The following is a 25,254-nucleotide window of genomic DNA, read 5'->3' as shown; positions in this document are numbered from 1 at the left end:
TACTTATCTTTATCAGCGTTATCAGTCAAGGAGTGTCATTGTATTTTCAGAAATACGAACTAACCACCGCTGACACAAATACGTGAGAAAAAATTCACACACGAGTTGGGGTTCTCCAGCCGAATTCTGAGGCAATCGGCTAATTGTAATGCTTTCTGTTTCTAAAACTTTCTATTCGGCATAATGATAATGTATAAAAGTCAAGTACTCTTTTTATAGATTGTCATTAGACATGCTGAAACAATTCAGTGGGCGCCGAAACGCCTAGAATTGGGTCAATTCAGCCACACGTTTTAGTAATTCACCGTTTCCGTTTTCACAATAGAATTTGCTCCTCGTCCAATAACTCACAGACTTTACGTTCGACGACTTGTATTCGAGGGTTGGTAATTAAATGGATGTATTCAATTAAAAACGACCCGCATGCACGCAGTGGCCCCCAAAATGTCGGCGGACGCCTCTCCACGCCCTGTTTTAGGCAACCCGGCGCACAGCCGTTTGAGGACGCCTGGAACACACCCCACGAAGAAGTGGCCGTTTAATGGGAACATAATACAGGCCCCACCTTCGAATTCATCACCCTATACATACGACTGCGTTTCGTCCGGTTGTTAATTAATTAAAATTCCCGGGTGCATTAAATTAATTCGAAAAAATTCGGTTTCGACTTCCTTGTGCGAGAATTTATCGACGAGTGTTCGTTTTTATTTTTATCGCAACATAATTGAATATAAATCCTCCTCCCACTGAAAGAGTGCACGATGCTGAAACACATTCTTAAATTGCTACAGGCCTCCCACATTTTACTTTATTTTTTCACGCGTCTTGCCAAATAACTCGATCCGTTTTATTGTTTTGTTGCGTAAGAAAATTTTTCAGAAAATTTCTATCAAGGCGACGATTTTAAAAATCACCAGACGGGTGCATTATGGAGATTGCTGTAAATAATTGCCCTTTGTCAACTGATAAATCACGTCGTCGGAGAAAGCTAACCTAGAAGCTCGCTATTTGGTATTTAAATCACATTTTTTCTGTGACTAGACTTTTCTAATAATAATTATTGATGTTATCGCATTCTGATTTACCTTTCAAAACACACTGAACATTTTTAAATAATTTAGTAGATAATCAATGCGCGATTAAATTTATTCCCATTGTGTTTCATTCCGAGGAAATTACATTTCGTAAAACGAATTTATTACGCTATTTTAAGTACAGGCGATCCCCGTCTATCAAAAAATTATTAAGTAGTAAAATGTGTCGTCTAGCTCTACCCTCCACACATGTGTTTGTTCCGGATGAAAAATGGATCCACTATCTACTTAAGCCCGAACATATGTTTGAACAAGTGGGGATTGACTGCCAAGGGGGTGAGAACTCACCAAGCATAAAATTTCAATTTTAATGGCTCTTAAATATGGATAACCCGAGCAAAATTAACCCAATTACCCAGGTACAGATGTCTTCCGATAAAAGTGACCAACTTTTTCCAGGAAATTCGGCCAGTATTAGCCTGAAAACTTTTTATTTCTGTTCGTGTATCACTGGCAACGGTTCAAAACCCGAAAGATATGTCTGGTTGCTGTTGTGCACTCATCTTATCCAGTTGATATCTCTCCCGACTCAACACGCCGCCGAGAACAAACCCATGTTACCGACTTTATCTCCTACACATATTCCGATTTTCACACTTGCGTCTCTTATTTATTTTATTGCGAGATGGTATCAAAAACGAGAAACTGACCAAATCCATCAAATACTTCTCGGAACTATATTTAACGTTGGGATGCATCGCTGGTATTTAATAACAATATTTACTGGATGGCTGACTCGGGTTTATCGCGGCATCTGATTGAATTTTTTTTTCGGAAAAGTGTGTTCTCCGATATCTCATTGCCACAAACCGTTGTATTAGTGTAAAAATGTGAAGCCTTTGAATGCGACTCCTCGTAATACACCTCTAATCTCTTGTATCCTCTTAGAGTGCATGTGATGATTGCAAAACCATAAACAACCTACCAAGTGGAAGTTACAGCCTTGCAATGACCATAAAATCGCAATATTTCTTAAGGTATTTTATTATTTATATATTTATCTTACGGCAACCACAATCCATCATAGGGAAAATGACGTTTCGAAATAAGACGAATGTTGTGGTTCAAAAACAGGAATTCAATAAAATATTTTCTTTTAATTAATCGTTTTTTACAAGGAAACATACCTTAAGGTAGCTAACAACACATGTAGACAACACGAGACAAACAAACAAATTGCATTAACTTTTACTCAGTTTTGGATTTTGTTTTAATATTCTCTATTTCACAGTTTTAATTGGAAAATATCAAATCATTTTTCACTTTGAGTTTTTAATATGTACCTACAGGAAAGTTTTACGATCCGCCAAAAAATAAATGCTTCTTTGTAGCTCATGCTTTAGAGTATTAAACGTACAGTCACGATCAAAAAGAATGACACCCCTGTCAACCGGGCCCGATAGCAAAAGTCCAACTAAAATCTTTTAGGTCATAAATTTCAACATACCATTCTGTTGACAAACTGTCCAGCTAGATTATAAACCAGCCAAACGTACATATTTATCGTATTTCGAAACGATTTGTGGCGGCGGTTCAAGGGGTGTCATTCTTTTTGATCGTGACTGTACTCCAGTTTAAAATGAAATCAATGCATTAAGTGGAAGCGCATTTAAAACTGCATCGTTTATGATATAAAGATTGTATCTTATTCACCTTACACCCATATGAACATTTAAATGTAAACTTATCATTCTGTGGGTAAATATTTTTCCGCCAGTTTGCACACTTTTTTCTGCCGAAATTTTGACACTCAAAGTTCACTTCCTCTACTACGTTTTAAATAAACCTAACGAAAAAAACTGTTCAAAAAATATTTTTATTTTGGCTTAAGAAAACAAGTTTCGTCTGTGTGCCAGTGTTAAGACTAACCGCTTTCTGTCATCACTCGGACAAACTTAAAACGTATGGCATCTGTTCCCCGAAAATACCATCAACGTTGCGTCGATTAATAAACCTCGAATTTTTCTTGACGAGGACGACAAAATTTAATGCCACTTTCTCTAGCTGCGACGGTTCAATGTCAATGAAACGGATGCACTTGAACCTGTTAATAATCCTAATCAAATTTCGAGTAAAAATCTTCCATCATTTTTAGAACGTAAATAAATCTAGTTCCATAAACCCCCTCCGAGAAAGTGTCCCGCAACACCTATGCGTTTTTAATAAAATGTGGACATCCTTGAACGTTTATTTCTAGATTAACCATTAGTGTGTGTCTTGTATCTTGGTCTAATTAAGCTACGCTTTAGTGATTTTAGTTTCCTTTTTAAAAATTCGATAATTTGTTTTCCAAACGAATCGGGATAAAGTCGTCGCTCGAAGTAATAATTAGGAACCAAAACACATTAGCCAAGAAACCTATGTAGTAATAATGTTTGTTTCTGTGCCAAAATCAATAGTGCTTTATCGATTTGTTCCATGCCATGCGAGGCACGCAATTTAAGTGTAAAAGAAGGTGTGGGAAATTCAACATACGCAAGCTAAACGAATTAAAATAATTGAATTAATTTAGGTCTTCGGTGACATTGTCAACTTGTGGAAATGATAATTCATCAGCAAGGGATATTTCACAACGGACTTTTTCACGCGCACAATCAATCATAAGTAAATTAATAACCGCTAATTATGCGTAATTAGTATTATGAACTAAACGACAGAGAAAGCGCGATTTCTGACACCTGTTACGTTTTTACACCACCGCCTGCATAGCAAATAAATCAATTTTAGCCCAACTGAAACCATTCATTGATTAGTCTGAGCCTAGTCCAATTCATGACGAAAACTTTGAAATCGTTGCGTTATTGCTTTCACTCCCGCAAATAAATTTAATTTAGAGTTAGGCTAATGCACGCTTGTCTGTGACATCTTCACGTTGTACCTGTAAAAGCTAGCGCTTTCAAGCTTCAAAAATAACCAGAAGAATGCGGTTAGGAAATAGCACCGCCGTCCACATACTGTAAATTAGTTATTTGTGAGTTTTGTTTTCGTTTCTCGCTCGAGAGACGCCCGAATCCGATTTTTCGCCCGATTTTCATAGAAAGGTTAGGCTCCGTTTCCTTGCATTGTATTAAAAATGTTTCCTGCACAAGTGTCACTTCGTGGTGACCTATGAATAAATAAATAAATAACAATATTCAGCACGCATATGTTACAAACGTAACGGATCGAAATGTCCATCTAATTAATTCGCGGTCAAGCGAATAATTTTAATTTTTTCGCCTGCGAATCGTTTATCAAAAATTTTTACGTGTATTGAAATAAATCATTACCGGAGCATGAAAATGAACGCATCATTTACATAAATGGATATAAACAACAAGAGCAAAATCGATGCAAATCGACACATCTTTGATTTATCACGAGTGGAGTTAGGCGAGTTATACGGTGACCCCCTTATATTTGCGATTTGCTTTGCTAATGTCGTTTATAACAGTCCTAATTCAAACGTCACGTTGTTTTTGTTTGTTGTTGAGGACATCATAAAGACCTGTGAATCACTTGCGCTCTTTATAAATAGATTTGTAATTGATGTTTCAACCGGGAGCGATATGTTACATTATGAGACTGTCTATTTATAAACAACTAAGAGCAAAGGGAAAATCCTCTGACACTTGTCTACTCACCTAAAGATTATTTCGAGAGCCCATTCTGAACGCCTCACTTATTATTAATCTTTCAGAACTACATGATAATCACACATCGTAAAAACTAATTAATTATGAAAAAAGACTCTATTTTTCCGTTCCTGACTCACTTTTATCTTCCGTTTCTTCTTCATCGGGAATATTTTCCAAACCCATAATTTCGTAAGGATCGGAGAGCCTCCTGTCGCGTAAATATTGCAATGCTTCATGTTTGTCCATCATAGATCTTCGGTAAAAATGACCGCAAAGCAACCAGTTAAAAGGTCCTGCGAGGTAGTGAGGGGCTGCCACTGCCACTGTTATTATCAGGAAACTGGGGATTATTTCGTACCACATTTCCTCACCTAGAAAGCAGAATCTAGAATCAATTTCAAAAATTACAATATCAAACACAAACAGACTGTAACCTTGTAAAATCTTGTAAAAAAAATTGCACTAATTAAAAGTTAGTTCGATTGTTTTAAGGACTTGTTGTTGTTTTTAAAATAAAATCAAAACAAAGCTAGCAAGAGTTTGATCTTATCGCTTGACAGGTGATTTTCATCTGATTTTTTAAGGGTATTTCACTTAAAAAAGGTCATCTTAAGGTTGTATGCTAATAAATAAGTGAACAACTGAACATAATTTTTTCGGCAGACAGGTGCGAAATTCCATTTTAAATTATTGCAAATGCACAAAAAGTACTTACTAATTAATACAAAAGGTGTTACTGCCTAGCGAAAAATGAAAAAAAAATTGCTTGTAGCGTTTCTAACAATTTTAAACGAAAAACACATTTTTCTATTTTAAGATCTATAACAGGAGATAGTAAATGTGTTTTGATAAATATAATACTAAAAACATCTAACAATTTATTAGGACCATGCGGCCATTGAAATTAGGTATTAAATTGACAACCTTTAAGAATATAGACTCAAGAAATGGGATGTAATTTCTATCTTTGTTTTACACTTAATTTTACAAACTTATTTTTAGGATTTCAGGCTGGTTTGATTAGAAATTTAATATAAGGCACGGTATAAATGAACACAATAAATAAAAAAAAACAAGTTTCCGAAATGCGGGGTGAGTTATATGCAGGTGCAGAAAATTGCATTTTTTTAAACCAAAACTAAGCAATACATGTTTATGGATCAAGAGCAAGCTGAATCATTCAAAATTTGCTGAAATAACGTAATTCAGGTCTAGTTTGGTGATTAATTAGCTTGTTTCGACAGAGTAATTTCTTGTCCCAACAATTTAAATGGTTCGAAATTAATATTAAAAAGTCTTTTAAAAATCGAATAAAATTAAAATACGAGTAAATACATTCAAATAAAAATTGTTTTGCCCCTCGGGGTGCAAAAATTAATTTGCGAGTAAAGCTTTTGCTTTGGTACCAAAAACTACGATAATTTTTTTTGTTAATTTTGCCTAATGTGCACATATTCTTAACGAGAAAAACAGTACATACATACTATTTAGAAGAGAATTAAGTAGTCTTTTACTAACATATGAACATGAGAGTGTTATCAGATCATTATTTTATTGTAATAAATGCGAAGATAACGCTGTTATACAGTTTTACAACAATCTGAAACGTTTTAACCACCCGTAGGTGCACGCTTATACAGGGTGTCTCAAAATAGGCGAATTCCAAGGTCAGAGCATTGGAGATAATTACTTCATTTCTTCACTAGTCCAAATATAGAAACAAAATAAAGATTCAAGGCTTTTCCACAAAGATACATTGGTTTGAAGGTGCATTTAAGTTCAGGTGCGTTTTCTTCAAACAGAGGCTAAAAATTTCAGTTCTTATTGTTATTTGTGGTGTAGATAATTATGGGAAATAACAATGTAAAACAATTTCTCGAAAAATTAGTTTTTTTGGAGTAAATAAATCCTAAGTTTTTGTAATTTTTCTTAAAAATGAAACGGCAAATTACAAAACTTTTGAGAAATTGTTTTACATAATTATTTTCGACAATCATCTACACCACAAATAACAATAAAAACTGAAAGTTTTATTCTGCATTTGAAGAAAACGCAAATCAAAGAGCGTAATCTTCAAACCAGTGTACTGATTTTTGTAGGGAAGTAGCGAACCTTTTTTTGTATATTTGGACTACTGAAGTGATTTTCTATAAGGTTCTGAACTCGGAATTCGCCAATTTTGAGACATTCTGTATAAAAAGACCAAAAGTCAATAAAAAGAAACAAAAATTGTTAAGGTTTGTAAACCCTTGTTCGTATAAATTAACCGGTTATCATTCAGGATACAAATAAATCCTTAAAAAAGCCTATACACTTATATACAGGGTGAGTCTGCTAAAGTATTCACTGTATCTCAAAAACTAATAGTCGCGCAACTATCCCTAGAAACACTATACCTAAAAACAATATTAGAATGTAAACAAACTTTGCACCTTGTTTTCTCCAATTTATTTGTGCAATGTTTATTTTAGAAGCTACAGTCAAGTCAACCAGATGAGATATTGATTTGAATTTTATAAGTGGAAAGGAAAACAATTTTTCATCATTAAGTTTAGAGAATTGAGAATAAAGGTAATAGAGTACAATGTTTTTTTATTGCACTTTCTGTCTCACCAGAAAGTGCAAATATTTTAACCATAGGTTAAATAAACTGATCAACATATCTTTTTCTAAAAACGTTTTTTTGTGGCTGTGCTAAAAATTGAATTGGTTTTCAAGTTCTAGTAATAAAACCAAAGCCTATTAAATTTATTTGTGCTACAAAGTTATGAAACAACTTATGTCAAAAGGGCCCTCGTAGACCGTGTTAACAATGTTCTACAACCTTATAACTTACACTGTTCAATGATTATTTAAAAAAAATCTATATAATTTTGGTAAATGTAGCTAATCTGAATTGTTGGGGTAGCTTTTGGAGACTAATTATTTCACAAAAAACGTTTCTAGAAAAAAATTATGATCATTTTATTTTTAATATTTAGTCTATGGTTAGGTAATATATGTATATGCACTTCCTCGCGAGACATCCTGTATTTATACGAAAAATTATAATTTTAGCATATATTAGCCTTTGTTTTCTATTGGTCTTTTTTTCCAGAGATGATTTTTTTCTTTTAAAAATGAATTGAGTGGGATAGCTGTAAAATTTTTAAGATAACTTGTAAAACATCCTGGATAAAAAATATGTACACCTACCTAATGTATCTACATATTGTTAAACGTGTTGTTTACTTTGCAACTTAGTATTTTGAATGGTCTCCAATGTTCATCTATTTGATATACAATATATATTTACATAGATAGTTTAAACGGAGGTTTGTATGGAGGTTTAACAGGAAGTACTTAGTTCAAAATCGCAACTCCTCTTTGGTAGTTAAAAGATAAGATAAAACGGTAATAATAAGTAATGTTTTCTTAAATTATTAAAATGTGATTAAAGTTATTATTTTCGTAACCACTTTTTCTTGGATTTGATAAACTGAGAAAATACAATTATTGTGACATTTTTATCCCAATTTTTTTACAATTAGCATGAAGTGTACGAGTTTGCCTTTTATCACTTTTTAAAACTTTATAATTCAAAACTTAATTGAAGAGTAAATGTAATTTGAGAAAATGAGCTTTATTTATTAAAATAAAAGCAAAAAAACGTGAGAACAGCAAGATAAAAGGGATGCTGCGCAAACAGGGCGTCGATCCCTTGAACGCCATTGGTTTGGTCCCTTTGATCTCGTTGGAGGAAAGCTCCGAAATGAACTTGCGCAAATCAACACAACGACAATAATCCTATTATTACACCTTGTTTGAAGAATGGAGGTAAGTAAATCAGCGATTCCCGGCGATTTGATTATCCTGTTGTCTCGCTAGAAATCGCTGTGTTTATAATTAATTCTATAAATAAATTAGAACCGTCTCGAAATAACAGCCATTGTCTAAATTACTGTGTGAAGTAATTCCGTATCGTGCATTCTATTTTCTAGTGGTCAGTCGTGGGGGTAGCAGGAAAATCGATCGACTAATCCGCGATACATTTGCATATCGCGGGTCAGCGGCGGCTAATAGCCGCCGGCATGCCACCTCACCAACACGAAACTTCTAAAAACACTAAAAACTTGCCCTTTTTATAACAATTTATAGCCTCATTGCTATGCAAATGTAATTAGTTTCATAAGTCGAGACTGGTTCTGTGGTCAAAGACGAGCGTAATTGAAGCCGTTTTGCTTTTATAGCACCCTCTCGACAACCACAATGCAATCGCAATTAATTCAAACAACAGGAAGTTGAGCGGATTCAAAGGAAATAGCCTGGATATTTCTAAACAGTTGTTTACGTCATTACACATGTGGAGATTTCAAAATCCAAAATCGACGCGATAAGAGAGCAGCTCAGACTTTGATATGGGTTTCAAAAAACGTCAATTTATTATTTTCGTTGGGAGTTATCTTGTTTATGGCCTGATTCCCGTGTCTAACCTCTGCCCTTTGGGGAGGCTGACCTTTGATTATTTTAATACACTTTAATTCCATCATCTGATTTTTATCAAACGAAAATTTCAATAAGAACTGAAAATCAACGACTGCATCTACAATGACTAAGCACCGAGAAATATAACAGATAGCATCATGAAACTGTCATGACCCAGTAGTCGCAGTGCTGTGAAACAAGTTTTGTCGCCCCTCAAGATTTATCGCAAACTTTCCTTCTCTACAATCACGATTCCACCATCTCTGCTACAATATTATTTCCTAATTAACTCCTCAACTCAGTTGTAAATTATAAATTCCGGCAAAACACAAAACTGCACCTTCTCCAACTAATTACAAACGATACAATCTGTGAAATCCAATTGTGTTTTAATGTTGCAAAAAATTTTCTATTTATGATTGTGTTCATTGCCATTGGGAGTTGTAGTTACTTCCTGGACATCGGATCAGATGTAACTCTTACCAATTATAACCACTTTTCTTGGCTTTGAACAGGTTTTGATAAAGGAAAGCGAATAAAATGCTATTTCGGTTTTTGCTACTGTTGCTTCATACGTCAGTTACGTTAAAGTAATTACGTACACAGGCAAAGAATGCTTCATGATTTCCGCTGATAAGTGAGTGATTTAAAAGAGTGAGAAGCTAATCGGATAATTGGAAAATTTTCAAATAAAAAATTGGAATAAAGAACGAAAAGCATGGAATTTTTGACATTTTTTAAATTAACACAAATTGTTAGCAGTTGAAGTTGAACATGCTTTCAAACATAATTCTGACCTAGGTACCCAGTTATGTTTATGTATTTTCTTTTTTAATTCGAAACATTCACTAGAGTTGAAAAATAAAATAATAAAAACAAATGTTTTTTAGAAAAAAACTTTTTATTAAAAGATGCACTAAAAAGTAAAATATAATATTAAAGTATAAGTGGATATTGAGGTCTTTAAAACACGCGCGAAATAGAGCCAGTGTTTTAAAGACCAGTTATCCACGAATACTTTACGTTATTTGTTTTTATTAGTTCACTTTGAAATCATAAATAATTCTGTTGCAAATTTGGAAATAGGGTAATGTAATGTGACATCAGTTTTCCTTTCGTTTTCATACAATTGATTCAATTAATTGTCATTATAATAAAAAATTATTCAAAAGTTGCCATTTATCTTCACGTTTCTTGGTGATATGATACCATAGACACTTAAAGAAACGCGCATTTTTTAAAGTTGAATTCAAACACGCTGCTGCGTGCTTTAAACAAACAAAATAGATTACCAGTAAAAAATAGTATATTACATAATGAGTGTGGAAAGTGAGTGAATCGTGCGAGTGAGAATCTTGGAAAGCTCACGAGCAACGATAGACGAGTTTTGTACACTATTTTTCCTACGACACTGAAGAAAAGCCATTTATTGAAAAAAGATTTCGATGAACCGCATTTAAAATTTCATCTGCAATTTGCATTGTATTGGTAACTGATTACTGGTAACGGCAGACTGCCGAAAACAGTGTCCTTTGTATTAAAATTCTGGATTTTTATTTATTTTAAATAAATGGCTATTTGTTTGAGGAAACTGCAAAGTTTCTTGTGTTTGTTCACACCTACACGTTGTCTTGCTTCTGAGCAGAGAAACATAGTAGCAACATATTTGATAAAAGCAAACAATTATGTTAGAACTGTAACAGCTTAACGACGCACAGGTTTTCGACAAATGTATAAAATCGTCAACTTTCGAGTCTACTAGATTGTGTAAAATTAAGATCTTTCGATTTGTGTCGTAGGAAAAAAATGTAAAATAGTGATTAATGATTAGATCTTTCATTGAAATTATAAATTACATTAGCTATTATTTTTTTAAAGTGAATGAATAATTATTTATACCAACTAACTTTTAAAGAATATGCGACGTTGGCATTTCAAAAGTTTTGAAACAGCTAGTACATTATTTAGACAAACAGAGAAAAATATAATATGAAACTAATAAATGAGAAGAAAAAACTATAAGTAACCGATAAAGTTGTAATTTTCTCTATCATTTGTCATTAAATTTTACTAAAAATAAGGAAAAATTAATTTCCACTGTTCTCTTTTTCTCAATAAATCCAAGTGGACCAATAATAATCAGATTTATTTTTCTTAGAAAAAAAAAACATACACACTCGATGTTCCATATCCGACCTAATGACGCTCTGCAGCTTTGTTCAGTCACGATCAAAAAGAATGACACCCCTATAACTACAGCCACAAATCTTTTCGATATGATACGGTTACTGTATAGGTTTGGCTAGTTTATAGACTAGCTGGATATTGTCTAAGCTAACTGGACAGTTTGTAGCTGTTTGTCGTAATTTATGACCTAAAATATTTTAGTCGGACTTTTTGATCGTGACTCTACATCTATATGTTTATGGTGTTTTTTAAATACATAATAATGATGTCTATTTATTTCAAAATATACTTAAAAAATGACAAAAGAAATATCGACAGCGCAAATACATAATTTTATAATAATTATAAATCTCTCCAAGTAAATTTTTATATGAAAAAAATCGTAACACCTGAAATTTGTCTAGGAAGGGCTAAAATCTGTAAAGGCAGGGCTTCGGCCTGTCTGGCCCTGTGCTGGCTACGGCCCTGACTACACAGGATTGCATTACCACGCAGATTATGTAAGTATGCAAAATTTCAACTCATTCGGATAACAGGAACCCTTTTAAATTTGGCAATTTAAATAATTAGGCTGCACCTAGCATCAGAAATAGATAAATTGTGACAGGATCTAAAGGGCGTCTAATTGGTTATTAAAAAATTACTTACTGTAACGAAATTTAAACCCATCGCAGTGATAAAAAACCAAAACAAGTAACCGAAGAACATAAATGCAAAACAGAATTTTAATTTGCTAATTGCATCAATTTCGTGTTTTGCATGTTAAACACAGCAAATTATAAATGATGCAAAAACAATTTCAATTTTCTCTACATAGCACGTCTACTACTATTAATTACAACACTTGCGTCCCTGCCAAAATAATAATTTCAAATTCTTATTAGATCGTTTATCACATCATTTTCCGTGCGAATTAACTATTCACGTTTTTTCACATAAAAATTTTAATTTTATTACCTTACTAAATGCAATGCAAATTATTTCGGGATTAGCAGCACCCACGTAAAGAAAGCGGCCTTAGTCTCAAGGAAGCCGTCAATCAATTATTTTTCTAACCACAGTGTGTACGTTTAATGCTCATCTGATGGATGTCTTATGGCCTTGTCCATAAATAATAATATAGTTATGGTATGTCATAAAGTAATTAATTCATGACTTGTTACTTAATAGAGATGTGAACGATTGCTAAATTAGGACCGAGTGGAACCGATTAAATCCACTTTTACCTATGACTAGGGCCAACGGCCGTAATAATCGGCAATTGGTCTATTTATGTTTTAAACGGACAATTAACGTTTTGATTTTATCACAATGGAAAATGTGGGAATAGCGATGAATAGATTAGCGAAAATTTTGCAACTTAATTAGGTGACACAACCGAGCTTTACACACGCGTTAAATATAAAATTGGTGTGTTGGGTTAATATTGAGTCAGTCGAGTGAAAATAAATCTATTGGCATAAATCCTCCCAATTAGGTAATCGCTCCTATTAGCTGCTTTTCCTCCTAATTATATGAAAACTTCTATTTTAAACAGTAGCAATTTGTAATGTAAACACCGGCAATAAATCCTGGCGATAATTTTCATTGTATAGCCATGTGTTCAATTGATAATTCCTCCCAGATGCTACATAAATCTAATCTAATACAAATTCCCTTTGGCAATTTTGATTTTCACCTGCTTGTAATAACGGCACTCGACGTGCCTATTATTCGAAAAACAAAGAGGATGAAGTACGTGCCAGAGGAATGTAGGAACGAGTCACTCGAGAAGATTAGTCGTCTTCGGATTATTGTCGTTGGCGTCCGCTGACAAAGAGGGACCTGGTAAATGCGACGCCACTAAGCGAGGCGTCCTGGCGCACATCCAACCATAACACAACTCAGACAAAATATTAGAAGGAGAGACGAGGATGCTCTGTCACGGAGACGGCGTGAATTACGACGCGTCATTAACTACCTCCGTGCCAATTAGGAGGCCACCGATGAGATGGACGCTGAAAAATCGGCCCTAACGACACCGAATTCGATACGGGTTTTTAAATAAGAAACATTGTCGGGTTGGTAAAATGTGGCTTCGCGAAAGGAAATGGACGTAATAATAATTTACGATATGAGCGTCGTAAAATTTAATTATACGGCTGTAACGCAGTCTGTAAAAAAGATAACAAGATTAAACATTTTTCAAATCGGACACTTCAAAACATCGATTTCAAATCGGGCAATTTTGTAACACTTTTGGATTCATATGACACAGTTTTGAGTGGAAAAGCCGTTTTAAAGTCATTCAGGAGAATTTATTACAGCCACAGGAAAACGTTGCACTACACTCGTACTTTAAGCTTAAAATATTTACATTTGCGGAAACGTGGATTACAGACTAGCCATATAACTGCAAATTTACTGTAATTTCAACACATCCATAAGAAGATAAAGTTAATTATGGTGTTAATACACTTTGTAAATATGATCGTTTTTAAAAGCTTCTTAGTACAACTATATTGACACGTATGTGTTTCAACAAACCACATGAAAAAACTATTTAATTGTAGCTAGAGGTTCCTAGAAATCTGTTGAATGCATGTTTTGATATCTCTTGAGTCGTCTATTAATTTACTCAAAATATGCTTTGTTTCGAGGATTTACTTATTTTTCAGTCGACATTGACTTCTTCTACTTTAATTTTCATCAAAATTTTAATCTTATTTCTTTTAAGAAAAAAATTGGAAAAATCGCTGAGAATGTTCAGGTAGCTCACTATAATTTTCTTAGCTCACTGCACGGGTTGAGAAGAGTTTTTAAACAATTGAAATATTGTTATTTTAATTATACAGTGTGTAATAAAAAGATGAGGTCACAGAATAACTCAGGTTATACTATTATCCACGTTGCACAGTTTAAAAGTCAGGGGGGCGCCCAATAAATCTTTAAATTATTTATTTTTCTTTTTGTCGTAGCCGTTGTACTGCTCCTTTTCCAACTGTTTTTCTCAAAAGGTCAAATGTAATACAGTTCAGAAAATTTGGTTTGGAAAAACGACCAGTTGTAATTCAAATCAATTAACAGAACTTCAAAAAATGTTGCAAACTGTGATGTTCAGAGAAAAATCACGGGTTCATTTTTTGAGAAAATACCAAATTTTAGTCAAAATCGCATCTTGTTATCAATAGTCTTTTATTTTCGACTTATAAACAAAAGTTGACATTTTAGTGAGATTTTAAAAAATTCATATCTTCGTTATTACAGAACATACTATACATTTGAAGTAAAGTTACTAATCAGGCACTTTAATACGGAAAGTTCAATAATGTAGAGTTTACTAATTTGTTTAGCAATAATTAATATAAAGTTGTATTTTTATTTCACTTGTCTTTACCGTGGAAGGAGAAACTTGTGGATAGAAGGTGTCCTATACCACAAATGTTAGGTTCTTTGCCTATCGCCTATCAGTGCACAGGTCTGAAGCTGTTTTTACAAATCAGTTGATACTATAGGCGTTCAATGAATTCTATGCCATTAGATTATTTTGGTTCTTTCTGCTTTAATAATTTTTTTTAACACTTTATGGTAGTTTTAAGTAATAGCACATAATAGTGTTAATTGAAGTATTAGCGGTTAGTGATTTTAATGAAGAATGTTTTGACAATGGTGAGCTGAAAACTTTGCAAGTACTCCCACCAATGATTTGAAATTTCTAGTGGGAAAGAAAGTTAACGCGCGCATTTGGAAAAAGATCATAAAGGGTGTTTGTGCAAAGACCACGGTTTTTCGCTTATGCTCTTTCCACAAGTTTTTTCCTCCAGGGTCTTTATGAAATATGGAACTAAGAAAACGGTCAAAGTGCGACCAATGACTAGTTTCTTTCCCCTGACTAAAGCTAGACCAAAACCTTCTTTAGATAATAAACAATTTTTTTCTGTCCCATCAGTTGCTGCTACTTCAACTGTAAGACCAAGTTTATTTATCTCTTGAGAGTAATCTTATCTTTCGAAGTTTCTCTTAACTCTCTTGAACCAAGCTCAACTTCAGGAACATTGGTTCCTGCTACTCTAGCTGTAGGGCTGGAGTTAATTCTTACTCATAGAGCTTAAGTGAACTTTTTCAGGTCGGCTACTACCTTTTTTACTTAGTCGGAAAACTTCCTACGTCCTTTTTTTCTTGTACCAACTCTCCTCTTTTTTTCTTTTGTCTTCACTTCTCTTCTCATCTTCGTTTCTTTTTTCTTTTATCTTCTTGACTTCATCTCTCTTTTCTGCGTTCTTTTTTTCTTCTTGTCTTTGTTTCTTTTCTTCTTAAGGTCATTACAATAATGGTAGCTGCTCTTTCACCTTCATTTTCTAAAAGTACTTTTATTTGGTCTCCTTCACGAATAAACTCATTTGAGTGTACCGGAGTTTTTTTCTTTTCCAAATTGCTCTAAATTCTTGAACATTTTTCATTTCAAAATAAAACTTTTGCGTAAGTTAAACAACAGTCCAAATAAGATAAAGACATTCAAAAAAATCGGTTATAAGTACATATTTATTCGAATGACAGATTCCCAATTATATTCTAACACTTTATTATAAGCAATAATTGACTAATCTGAACCACTTACTGAAATAAACTTCATAAATATGAATAACAATAATTACCTCTAATGTCTTCTGAAAAACAACTTAGATTCTAAATTACATCTAGTTTTTTATAATTTATAAGATATGTATCTGAACAACAATTATTAGATAATTATTTGTTAACATTTTCCAAAATAAAGTTTACCCTTATTGAAAAACAATTGAAAAAGGCGCAGCACTTCCATACCGTGAAATTTCATTGTCAATAACTCATTAATCCTTATTCATTATGTTTCCATCTATTCGTTGCACGTTGCATTGATTTTTTTATAATAAAATAATTTTTAAGAGTTTTGAGTTCAGTACGTTGTTGGTTGACACCAGTTAGTGTATATGTGAGTTTCTTTCGAAATTTTTGCATTTAAATAGAAACACTGTTTAATTCCTTTCGAGTTTTATCTGAAACGGGAGGAAATGTAGAAAAGTTATAAACTCTACAAACCCATATCAGCTTGTACGTGATTTGCATTTTATAATTCGACTCGTTCACGTTATTTAAAAAATATATTCACTCCGTTCTTCGCAGGGTTTACCGTCCTAATGTAATATTCATCTTTATTTATCGCGATAACGGCGACTCAGGTATGGATTTAAGGGTAAATAAATTCCGTTGTAGGTATACGGCACGACTGAACCGTTTCAGTCGTATATTTATAAAAAAAATGCTGAAAATATTCTCATGCAATTAACTACTTAACAAAATCCATGGCTGATAAGCATGAAAGTAATAAAACTGAGCAAACTGATAAGGTGACCGATCTGTTTTCAGGATTTATAACATACTGTGTAAAACCGTTGAGGTCAGGGGTTAACATTCTATTTCTAAGACGTGGGTTTTTTGTCCACTGGAACTATGAATCTTTCGATGATTGATGGGAAATGTTGGTATAAATTATTGTTATAAGGCCGAGCGATAAGATATCGAATCGAGGGAATATAACGACGATATCGTGCCCGCGTTGCCTCAGAACCTTATCACAGTATTTTTCGAAAAGATGTGGCTTCTCATTTATCGATCGTAACTAAAAACATCATAATTTTTTGTGACTGTTAATACACTAAAGATATGATACAATCTCGATCGAGTCTCGAGAACCTTTCATTTCACTATTCTTATTATAGTCTCATTTCATGCCTCGAATAGGTTCTTAAAAGGCTCTATTATGACATACAAGTGAAACAATTAACGTGGTTTTCCGCTTTCGTTTATCAAATTAATCATTTATTATGCCATTTAAAAGCTATGCTATCAGAAACTCTTGACCCAATTATTTCGTAGGTACTGGAAATTTCTCAAGACTTATTCTTCGAAATTCACACAATGCGAGTCTTCTATTTTTACCACAATTCTGCAAATTGTTATTTGCCTCGTAAATCAGATGCAAAGAAAATAAAACGTCCGTATTTACCCTTCACATTTATCACGTTTGGCATTAGTGACAAACATTAAATTTTTTATTGGATTTGGTCAACAATCTCATAACAATAAATGTCAAGCTACACCAAGAATTGTTATTACCTGCATTCGTACCATAAATATTGTAAATTTACTAATGAATGATGATCGAATTTGTTTGTTTTTCCTCATAAAGTGCCACCTAATTGTCGAAAAGCATCACATTAAAAAATATTGATTTAAATAAGAGAAACGTTCAGGAGCTGTAAAAATTTGTATACGCGTCTGGTCGGAAGTTTATAGGTAATACAAATAATAGTACATCAATTCTATTTTTGTAAAGTAATGTTTTTAAGATATTAGGTTCGTGAGCTATTTTGGTGCCGCATTTATTTTATTGCTTAAAAAAATCATTTGGCTATTGGCGATACAATAACTTAAGTAAACTAGGCATAATGGAATCAATAACGGTTGGCATAAAAATAGGAATTAGTTTGATGAGTTCCAAGTGAAATAACGATGTGTTATTATAAACTAATTAATGTTTTTAGCTTTTATGCCCAATTTTATCGTCTCATGTCCATACATAGTAAAATTCAAATTAAAATTCATTTGCGTGTTAATAAATTCTTGGAGGAAATAGAGAATTATTGAAAACTATTATTACAAAGTCTGCGAATCAATAATGCATTTTGCCATCGTCTAAGTACATTCACAATTGTTTAAAAAGTCGGTTTGTTGTTGGTGGTAGCTTAATAACCTGTTTTTATTACAAAAAAACAATTTCTTGTAGCTGCACGAATTGCACAACTTTTCATACGAAGAATTGGCATTATCTGGCCGTTTAATAAAATGATTGTTACTTTACCTAAATTCTGCAGAAATTCTTCTCAAATTGAAAACACAAATTTGATTAAACTCAAAATTGCACTGACATTTGACAAGTGCATGACAAGTGGTAAAATGCATAGCACACTAAACAATTTTGTTCGTATTCATTTTCTCATTAATTTTTACCGCAACACGCAATGATGTTTTAAAACAGAGAGAATAAAAGGGATTATGGAATTTTTACGTATTTGTTTTGAAATTAGCGACGAAATTGTATGTTATTTGAAAATCTTCAAACTTCGGGTAAGTGTCGCCATCTAGTCCTTGACCCTAACGCTACGCGGATTCCTACATTACCGACACCTCATTGACAGCATGACTTCTGTCACCGAATGTCAAAATAATGCGAAATAACGCAAATTTTCCAAACAAAAACAATATTTAAGTGTTTTGTGTCCCCATCAAGTTAAAAACTGCTCCGGAATGACCTCCAAATGCACTGTTTTCGTCTTCATCGTGTTGTCCGTCACCACCACTGTAACCCAAAGTAGCGACATAACACCCCTAGTTTTTGGAAAATTGACCGATGGCATGCCTGCCGCATTCGGCGATTTCAATTCCGACGAACTGACCGATGTTTTCGTCCTGCGAGACGGTGGAAACACCGTTGAAATTCTGCTAGCGCACGAGGAAGAGCCGATATTGCGAGAGGCTAAACCTAGCTTGTCTTGCACTTTTGAAAATAAACTGATCACAAGTGTGGTGCCTGGAGACTTCGACGGTGACGCCTTCATGGACGTTATGGTCACTCTCGTGTACAGAGGAAGCGAAAATCAGCATTTTCCGCACACTTACGCCCACATTATCTGGGGTGGGGCTAGTCATCTGAACTGCAGTAATGAAAGAGCGGCGATTCCTATGATCGGACAGCCCTTAGCGCTTGACTATAATCAGGACATGATTGTAGATTTGTTTGGACAGGATACAGATAGAACCAGGGTGTTCTGGGTTTTCAATAATACGAGAAATCCACCGGAAAAGATTCCAATGGAGGATAATAGACGCAGGACGGAGTTGAGCAGACCCCACGCTCATGCTTTTATTGGTAATGCACTTTTATCATAGTCATCAAAGGCAGTTTCTTATCAGCCCATAATGTTCCATGCAGCTTACTCTAATGTGGCGGCATCTGTTGTTAGTTTCTACTGAAAACTATTTTTTTGTTCAAAATAGATTTATTCAGATGAGAAAAAATATTACGGTGAGATGTTGAATTAGATGATAGAAAAATACAATACTTCAATTAACTTACCAAGTTACGTTAACAAAATAATAACAAATAATTGTTAAAACTAATGTGGTGTTACAGGTCAAATATATTTTTTTAATAAATATTAGATACCTGTGTAACTGACAGTTACATGTGATACATTGCATTAGCGTTGCGAACCTTAAAAACTTTCGCTTAAAAAAAACTGATGCTTTTTCGCAAAATTAATGAGTATAAATTTCTCCTTTAAAAATCGAGTCATAATGATCTATGATAATGATCACTTAAATTTCAAGAGAGGTTGGGCAATTGGAAATGGAATGACTTTAATTTTATTTTATTTCGTGCTGGTTTAGCCAAATCTTTCGAGAAAACACTATTTTCTAATGAGTAACTCTTTTTTATCGAAATTTTGAGAAATTACAGCGTTTCTACCTTAGGACAGCGGAGAAAGTCATTATGCTCGTTCTTTTGGTGAATTTTCGGCTTATTTTATGGAAATCTAATAAGAATTCTTTAAGATTTTGCGACTAGATTAATAAGTGCTTAAAAAATTGAAAACAGGTAAAAAATGGTTTTTTTCGCATTTCGTTTGGTAACGAGTTTAGTCGAGTGGAATTAGTAAAATACTGTTGACTCTTTTATTTTTTGTTTGGATTTTTAGGCAGGTTTCGAGAAAATATCCTTGATTCAGAAACTAACGTAAATTGGTGAAAACAGTAAGATAGTGTGATCTGTATGTTATATTACATTTTTCACACTTGAACACTTGAAAACGCAACGTTTTTGCCTAATTTGCTAAATTTTTGACTTGCTTTTAACGAAAATCTGCGAAGGTAAAAGTAACTTAATTTTCTATTCAAATTTTTTGAAATCGAAAAAGAACCTTTTTTACTTTTTTTTGGAGATATTTTTCGGTTGATATTTGAGAAAATACATAGTTGAAATTTTGACTGAAAACATGGAAACAATACAAAAGTAGTCTCATTTTCGATCCAATTCTATAATTTTTCGGTCGCCCAGTTTATTGAAATCTGACGAAAAAAAAATAAATACCATTTATGGTATGCGTCAATTTTTATAGAAAGTTTTGTGAAATAATTAATTTAAAGGTGAAAAGGCGTGCATAATGCAAAAATAATGTAATTTTTAATCCAATATATCCAGTAGGATTTAGGAAAATCTTGCCAAAAAAAGGTTTTCTGTTTTCAAACACCCATAACTGTTCGTAAAGGCAAAATAACGTTTTTTTGACTAATTTACTATTTGCTGAAGAATCGAATTTTGTTCTTTGAGACATTTCAATAACACAATACTTTGGATTGCTTTAAAATTATGTACTTTAAAAAATGTGGTTTTGCTGAACTAAATACTAGGATTATTTATGTCTAAAAATTTAGTGCTTCAAGCGTTGATTCGACTCGACTCCAAAAGATTATAAATTAATCACTTTTAATCCTGATTCTTCCAAGTATCGTCGCTGTAGGTTTAAATCAGAATTAAAGGCGATTCATTTTTTATATAACTCAGCCTAATTGTTTAGAAAAAATACAGAAACATTGAGAATCAAATCTTTTATAAGTTGAGAATTATTAAAATGGTCACGACAAAGATGAAAAAAGAATTATATTGTCGAACTTTGATTACTCGACTTGAATAACATTAACTTAAGTTTTGAATGCAAATGATAAGTTAAATTATGCAGTTTTAACAAATAGAATCTGAAAGACATATTTTTCAGCATAAAAAATTATATCTAATAACGATATTAGAAAAATACTACGCTGCAAAATATAATTTTTATTAGTATTTTTTTATTCTTCTAAGAATGTTGTTTTGTGCAAAAATACGTAATAAAATTGTAGCTGCGCTAAAATATGAATTGTGGAAAAAAAGTTCGACCAACTAGAAATTACGGGCTAGGGATTGCTGAAATTGTTGGAGATATCAAGACATTCGATTTACCGTAATTTTCGATTTTCGTTCTACTGAATTCACAATCATTTGATTTATCAAAAAATTATCAAAGTTTGACTATATTCAAAAAATTGGGAGGCCATACCTTTAACTTAGATTAGGCCCCAAAAATACATTCAAAGCCGCTAAAGCGACGAAATTATTTATTTTATTTTAACAGTAGTTGCGTCTGGGGAACACTTTGAAGAAAAAACTTGAACAGTTGAATTTTAGAGATTTAATCTCACCAACTGCAGAAAATTTAGTTCTCTACAACTTTGTTCCTTTCCCTTTTATCTTTTTTATATCTAGGCCTGCTGCGTGTTTAAAACAATCATGAACGGATAATAGGGTCTTGTTGATTGAACATTATTAGCTGTTTCAGAATTATAAAAACGCCAACGTCACATTTTCTCTCAAAATTAGCTGTTACAAATTATTCATGTACTTCAAAAAAATAATAGCTGATATATTTTGAAGTTTCAATGGGAGATCTATTCATTAATAACTGTTTTACAATTTTATCAATGTTATTCAAAAAATCTGATTTGTTATAAGCGGACATCACTGTATTTATCTTTATTCGTCCTAAAAAATTATTGACATTAGAATTTTTAATTTTTACAATTTTATACTAAAAATTACCATATCTGCTGAAATTTTACCAGGCCTAGTCACATTGAAACTAAAAATTGTGTCTTTTGTTTAAATTTTGAATTACTGAACTAATAAATACACTATGTAATGAGGCACAGGGAAACTGCCTCTATTGTTCAAGAAATCTGTGATTTCGTAGTAACATTGACTAAATTTCAGATTTAAATGAGGACTACATGGCCGACTTGTTCATAACAACAAAAGAAGACTTTGAAATTTGGCTCGGAAGCGAGCATAAGGGCCGATTTGTCTACAACAAAACCATCCAACACCCAAGAGATGCTAAAATAATCGGCCAATCTCTCTTCATGGACGTCGAACTGAAAGGCCAAATGGATTTAGTAACGCCAGTTTGTTACGACGAAAGGTGCCAAAACAGCACACTTTTGGTTTACAGTAACGGCGAGTGGCACAACTTGCAAGTGAATTTCAAAGACGACTATGGGGCCCTATGGGGCTTTGCCCTCAAACCGGGCAGCAAATACACCGACACCATCACTTTGCACAGTGGCGATTTTAACATGGACGGATACCCGGACATTTTGGCCACCTTGAGCCCCAATAACCCGGAGCACCCGCAATCGTTCTTACTTGAAAACGTCCCCTGCATGACCAGCTGTGGCAAATTTAAGCGCTCATACAGCGTAAGGTGGAACATTTTGAACTCGTTTAAGAACGGAACCGCAATGGCTGCTTTCTTCGACTTCTACCAAGACGGTATTTTGGACGTGATTTTGGTCACTTACCACAATAAAGAGTATAAAGCTGCGGCATTCAAAAATAGTCTTGATTATGACGCCAACTTCATCAAAGTCATGGTTCTGACCGGGCTTTCGAACAAAAACAATCAGATGATTATGGGGAGAGTGGGGAAGAAACGGCGCACTTACGGCACTAATTTGCCGGGACCTTTGATTTCTTACAAGACTACAACGCAAGAAGGCTACACACGACATGGTGCTTCAGCCCAGCTACCTCAATCAGCCCATTTCAGTCTGAACTTACCATACACCATTTTTGGTTTAGGGAGAACCCCAAATTTTGTTGATTCGTTAACGGTTGGTTTGTCGAACCATTCGCGGTCGTGGACCCAAATCATACCAAACTCCCAGATGGTAGTAATACCATGGCCTGCGAACGAACCCTCGCGATGGAAGGCACAGTTGTTTGTGACTCCCAGTAAACTAATTCTAATGTCTGTGGCGGCCTTGACGGGCATTTGTGGTATCATAACTGTGATAATTGGAGTCTTGCATTGGAAGGAGCGGCAAGAGGATAAGAAGGAGCGGCTTTCCGAGTCTCATCGTTTTCATTTTGATGCTATGTAATTTGTTTTTATTTATTTAATTTTAATAAAGTGTGTTAGTTTAAAACGTTGTCTGCGTTGATTGATAGTAATATAAAGTCCTATGATAAAGTCTGATTTAACCTGACCTGACGTGACCGATGCTTGAGCTAGGCCTGTGAGTATGACTGATCGTCTGTTCCATAGTCTGTCCAGTGTCAGAAACCATCGTTGGGGGAGCTACCAGTTCGCACTCCAATGGAATATACTACCATGCGATCATTTGAATTTATACAGAATAAGGCAAAAGTACGAAACCCAGCATTTTAGTTTTCGAATTATTATTACAATTTTTTTAATGGCACGCTACTATGGCGATTTTTTTCGTAAAATATTATGCTTTGAACACTACTTCCAATTCACCAATTTAGTTTTTGAACCAATGTTTTTTTTTAATAAATTGTTAACGTTTCGTTCCAAACCCATTACAATTTTTCAAATTTGGTCGAAGTGGTTGAATCCATGGATGTTTTTATTGAATCGATTTGATTCGTCAAATTTTCCTCAAATGAAAACATCTCTGCATACAACCACTTCGACCACTTTCGAAAAACCTTCGTAATGGGAACGAAAATTAATCATTTATTTTAAGAAAACCACTGGTTTAATAATTATTGAATTAAAAGTAATTTTTAGAGCGTAATCTTTTTTCAAAAGAATCGCCGTAAACTAAAAAAAAATCGAGAAATTTTATTCTTGAAAAACGAAAGAATTTTTAAAGTACTTATTGATGATGTAATCATTGTTTTTTTCGTAAGGTGCATAGTTTAGGCACAAAAGGCTTGGTTCCGTTTGCAGTGTTGCAAATTACGATCAAAAATACTTTTAAATCTTGCCAACAGACTCGACTTTTCTGGATCACAGTCTGTATTTCACTTTGAAACTTGGCCAATAATTAAAAATTACTATACTACTTTATACGCATACCTGGGATGTTCAGTATTCTGTTTGTCTACTAGAGAGTTCTGAGTTACGAAGGTTCAAATTTGGCTGATATTTTGCTACATGTTGGTGTAATGTAATGACTAAAAGATAATAAACTATACAACATCATAGAACAATGCAATAATATTTTATTGAAAAAATTAATAAATAAAAGTTAGCATAAAACGCTGATTGGCGGAATGCAGTACAGAATTTATTGCTTTCATTTTGTTAAGATTAAGATGGGAAGGACATAAGTTTTTTCAAATTAAAAGTTCTTTAATTTTTAACCCCTTAAAGTTTTGTTCGCCCAATTTTCTATTGCTTTTTTCTCTTTTTTTTTCTAAAACCTTATTTATACATAAGTTATATAGTCCGGGAATTCGTGATTATTATAGTCAGTTTTCTAGCAGACTGAGGGTAGCAATCCTTAAAAGTCTTTGATTTTCTGTTACTTTCTTCATCAGGACTTCAGCAGGTAATCATTGATCACATATTAATGAAATTTTTACAGTAGCCTCTAATACTTATGCATACCTCTATTTATATTCGTATTCCTTTAATTGTTGTTTTTAAATGAAAACACCATTAAACCTTAGAATCAGAATGAACCACTGTTTTAAAATTTTTGTTTAATAAAATCTACCTCTTTAAAAGGCTTCAAATTTATGAAAAATAGTTAAAATGAAATGTCAAATTTAATTTATATATTTTTTATTTTATAATTTAATTTGATATTAATTTGTAGACTTGTGAAGAAAAAAACGATTGATGGACTTATCTCATTATTGCACTGAATAAATGTTCACAAACTTTTGATGTTACAACATTATTTTAATAGCATTATTTAAAGCGTACAATACGTTTCAAAATTGTCTCAAATTGTACTAAACTTAT

General features: G+C 33.4%; 2 protein-coding genes and 1 long non-coding RNA gene across 4 annotated transcripts in view; 1 reads left to right on the top strand and 2 right to left on the bottom strand.

Moving 5' to 3' along the window:
• The window catches only part of LOC100142126 (hypothetical protein), a 51,393-nt gene extending 32,995 nt beyond the window's left edge, over positions 1-18,398 (bottom strand). The window contains exons 1-2 of one of the 2 annotated variants that reach the window (XM_015983711.2): positions 18,243-18,398; positions 4,849-5,082 (exon numbers count right to left, since the gene is read on the bottom strand). In XM_015983711.2, the coding sequence (XP_015839197.2) occupies positions 4,849-5,074 (226 nt within the window). In that variant the 5' untranslated portion in view covers positions 5,075-5,082; positions 18,243-18,398. Of the gene's footprint in view, positions 1-4,740; positions 5,083-18,242 lie in introns of those variants that run through there. The other variant, XM_064354732.1, reaches the window with a different exon arrangement.
• On the bottom strand, positions 8,315-9,066 carry LOC135265376 (uncharacterized). The gene is made up of 2 exons (XR_010333018.1): positions 8,653-9,066; positions 8,315-8,602 (listed from the first exon to the last, which is right to left on the bottom strand). It is a non-coding gene; the product is annotated as an uncharacterized LOC135265376 (long non-coding RNA).
• Positions 18,399-18,553: 155 nt separating the features above from the next.
• Positions 18,554-23,465, top strand: LOC656703 (uncharacterized protein). The gene is made up of 2 exons (XM_963212.5): positions 18,554-19,310; positions 22,248-23,465. The coding sequence occupies exons 1-2, from the start codon at positions 18,689-18,691 to the stop codon at positions 23,414-23,416; spliced, it is 1,791 nt and encodes a 596-aa protein (XP_968305.1). The 5' UTR covers positions 18,554-18,688; the 3' UTR covers positions 23,417-23,465.
• Positions 23,466-25,254: the final 1,789 nt, after the last annotated feature.

This window comes from Tribolium castaneum, chromosome 2, assembly GCF_031307605.1.
Source record: "Tribolium castaneum strain GA2 chromosome 2, icTriCast1.1, whole genome shotgun sequence".
NCBI lineage: Eukaryota > Metazoa > Arthropoda > Insecta > Coleoptera > Tenebrionidae > Tribolium > Tribolium castaneum.
This window is presented reverse-complemented; position numbering and strand designations above follow the sequence as displayed.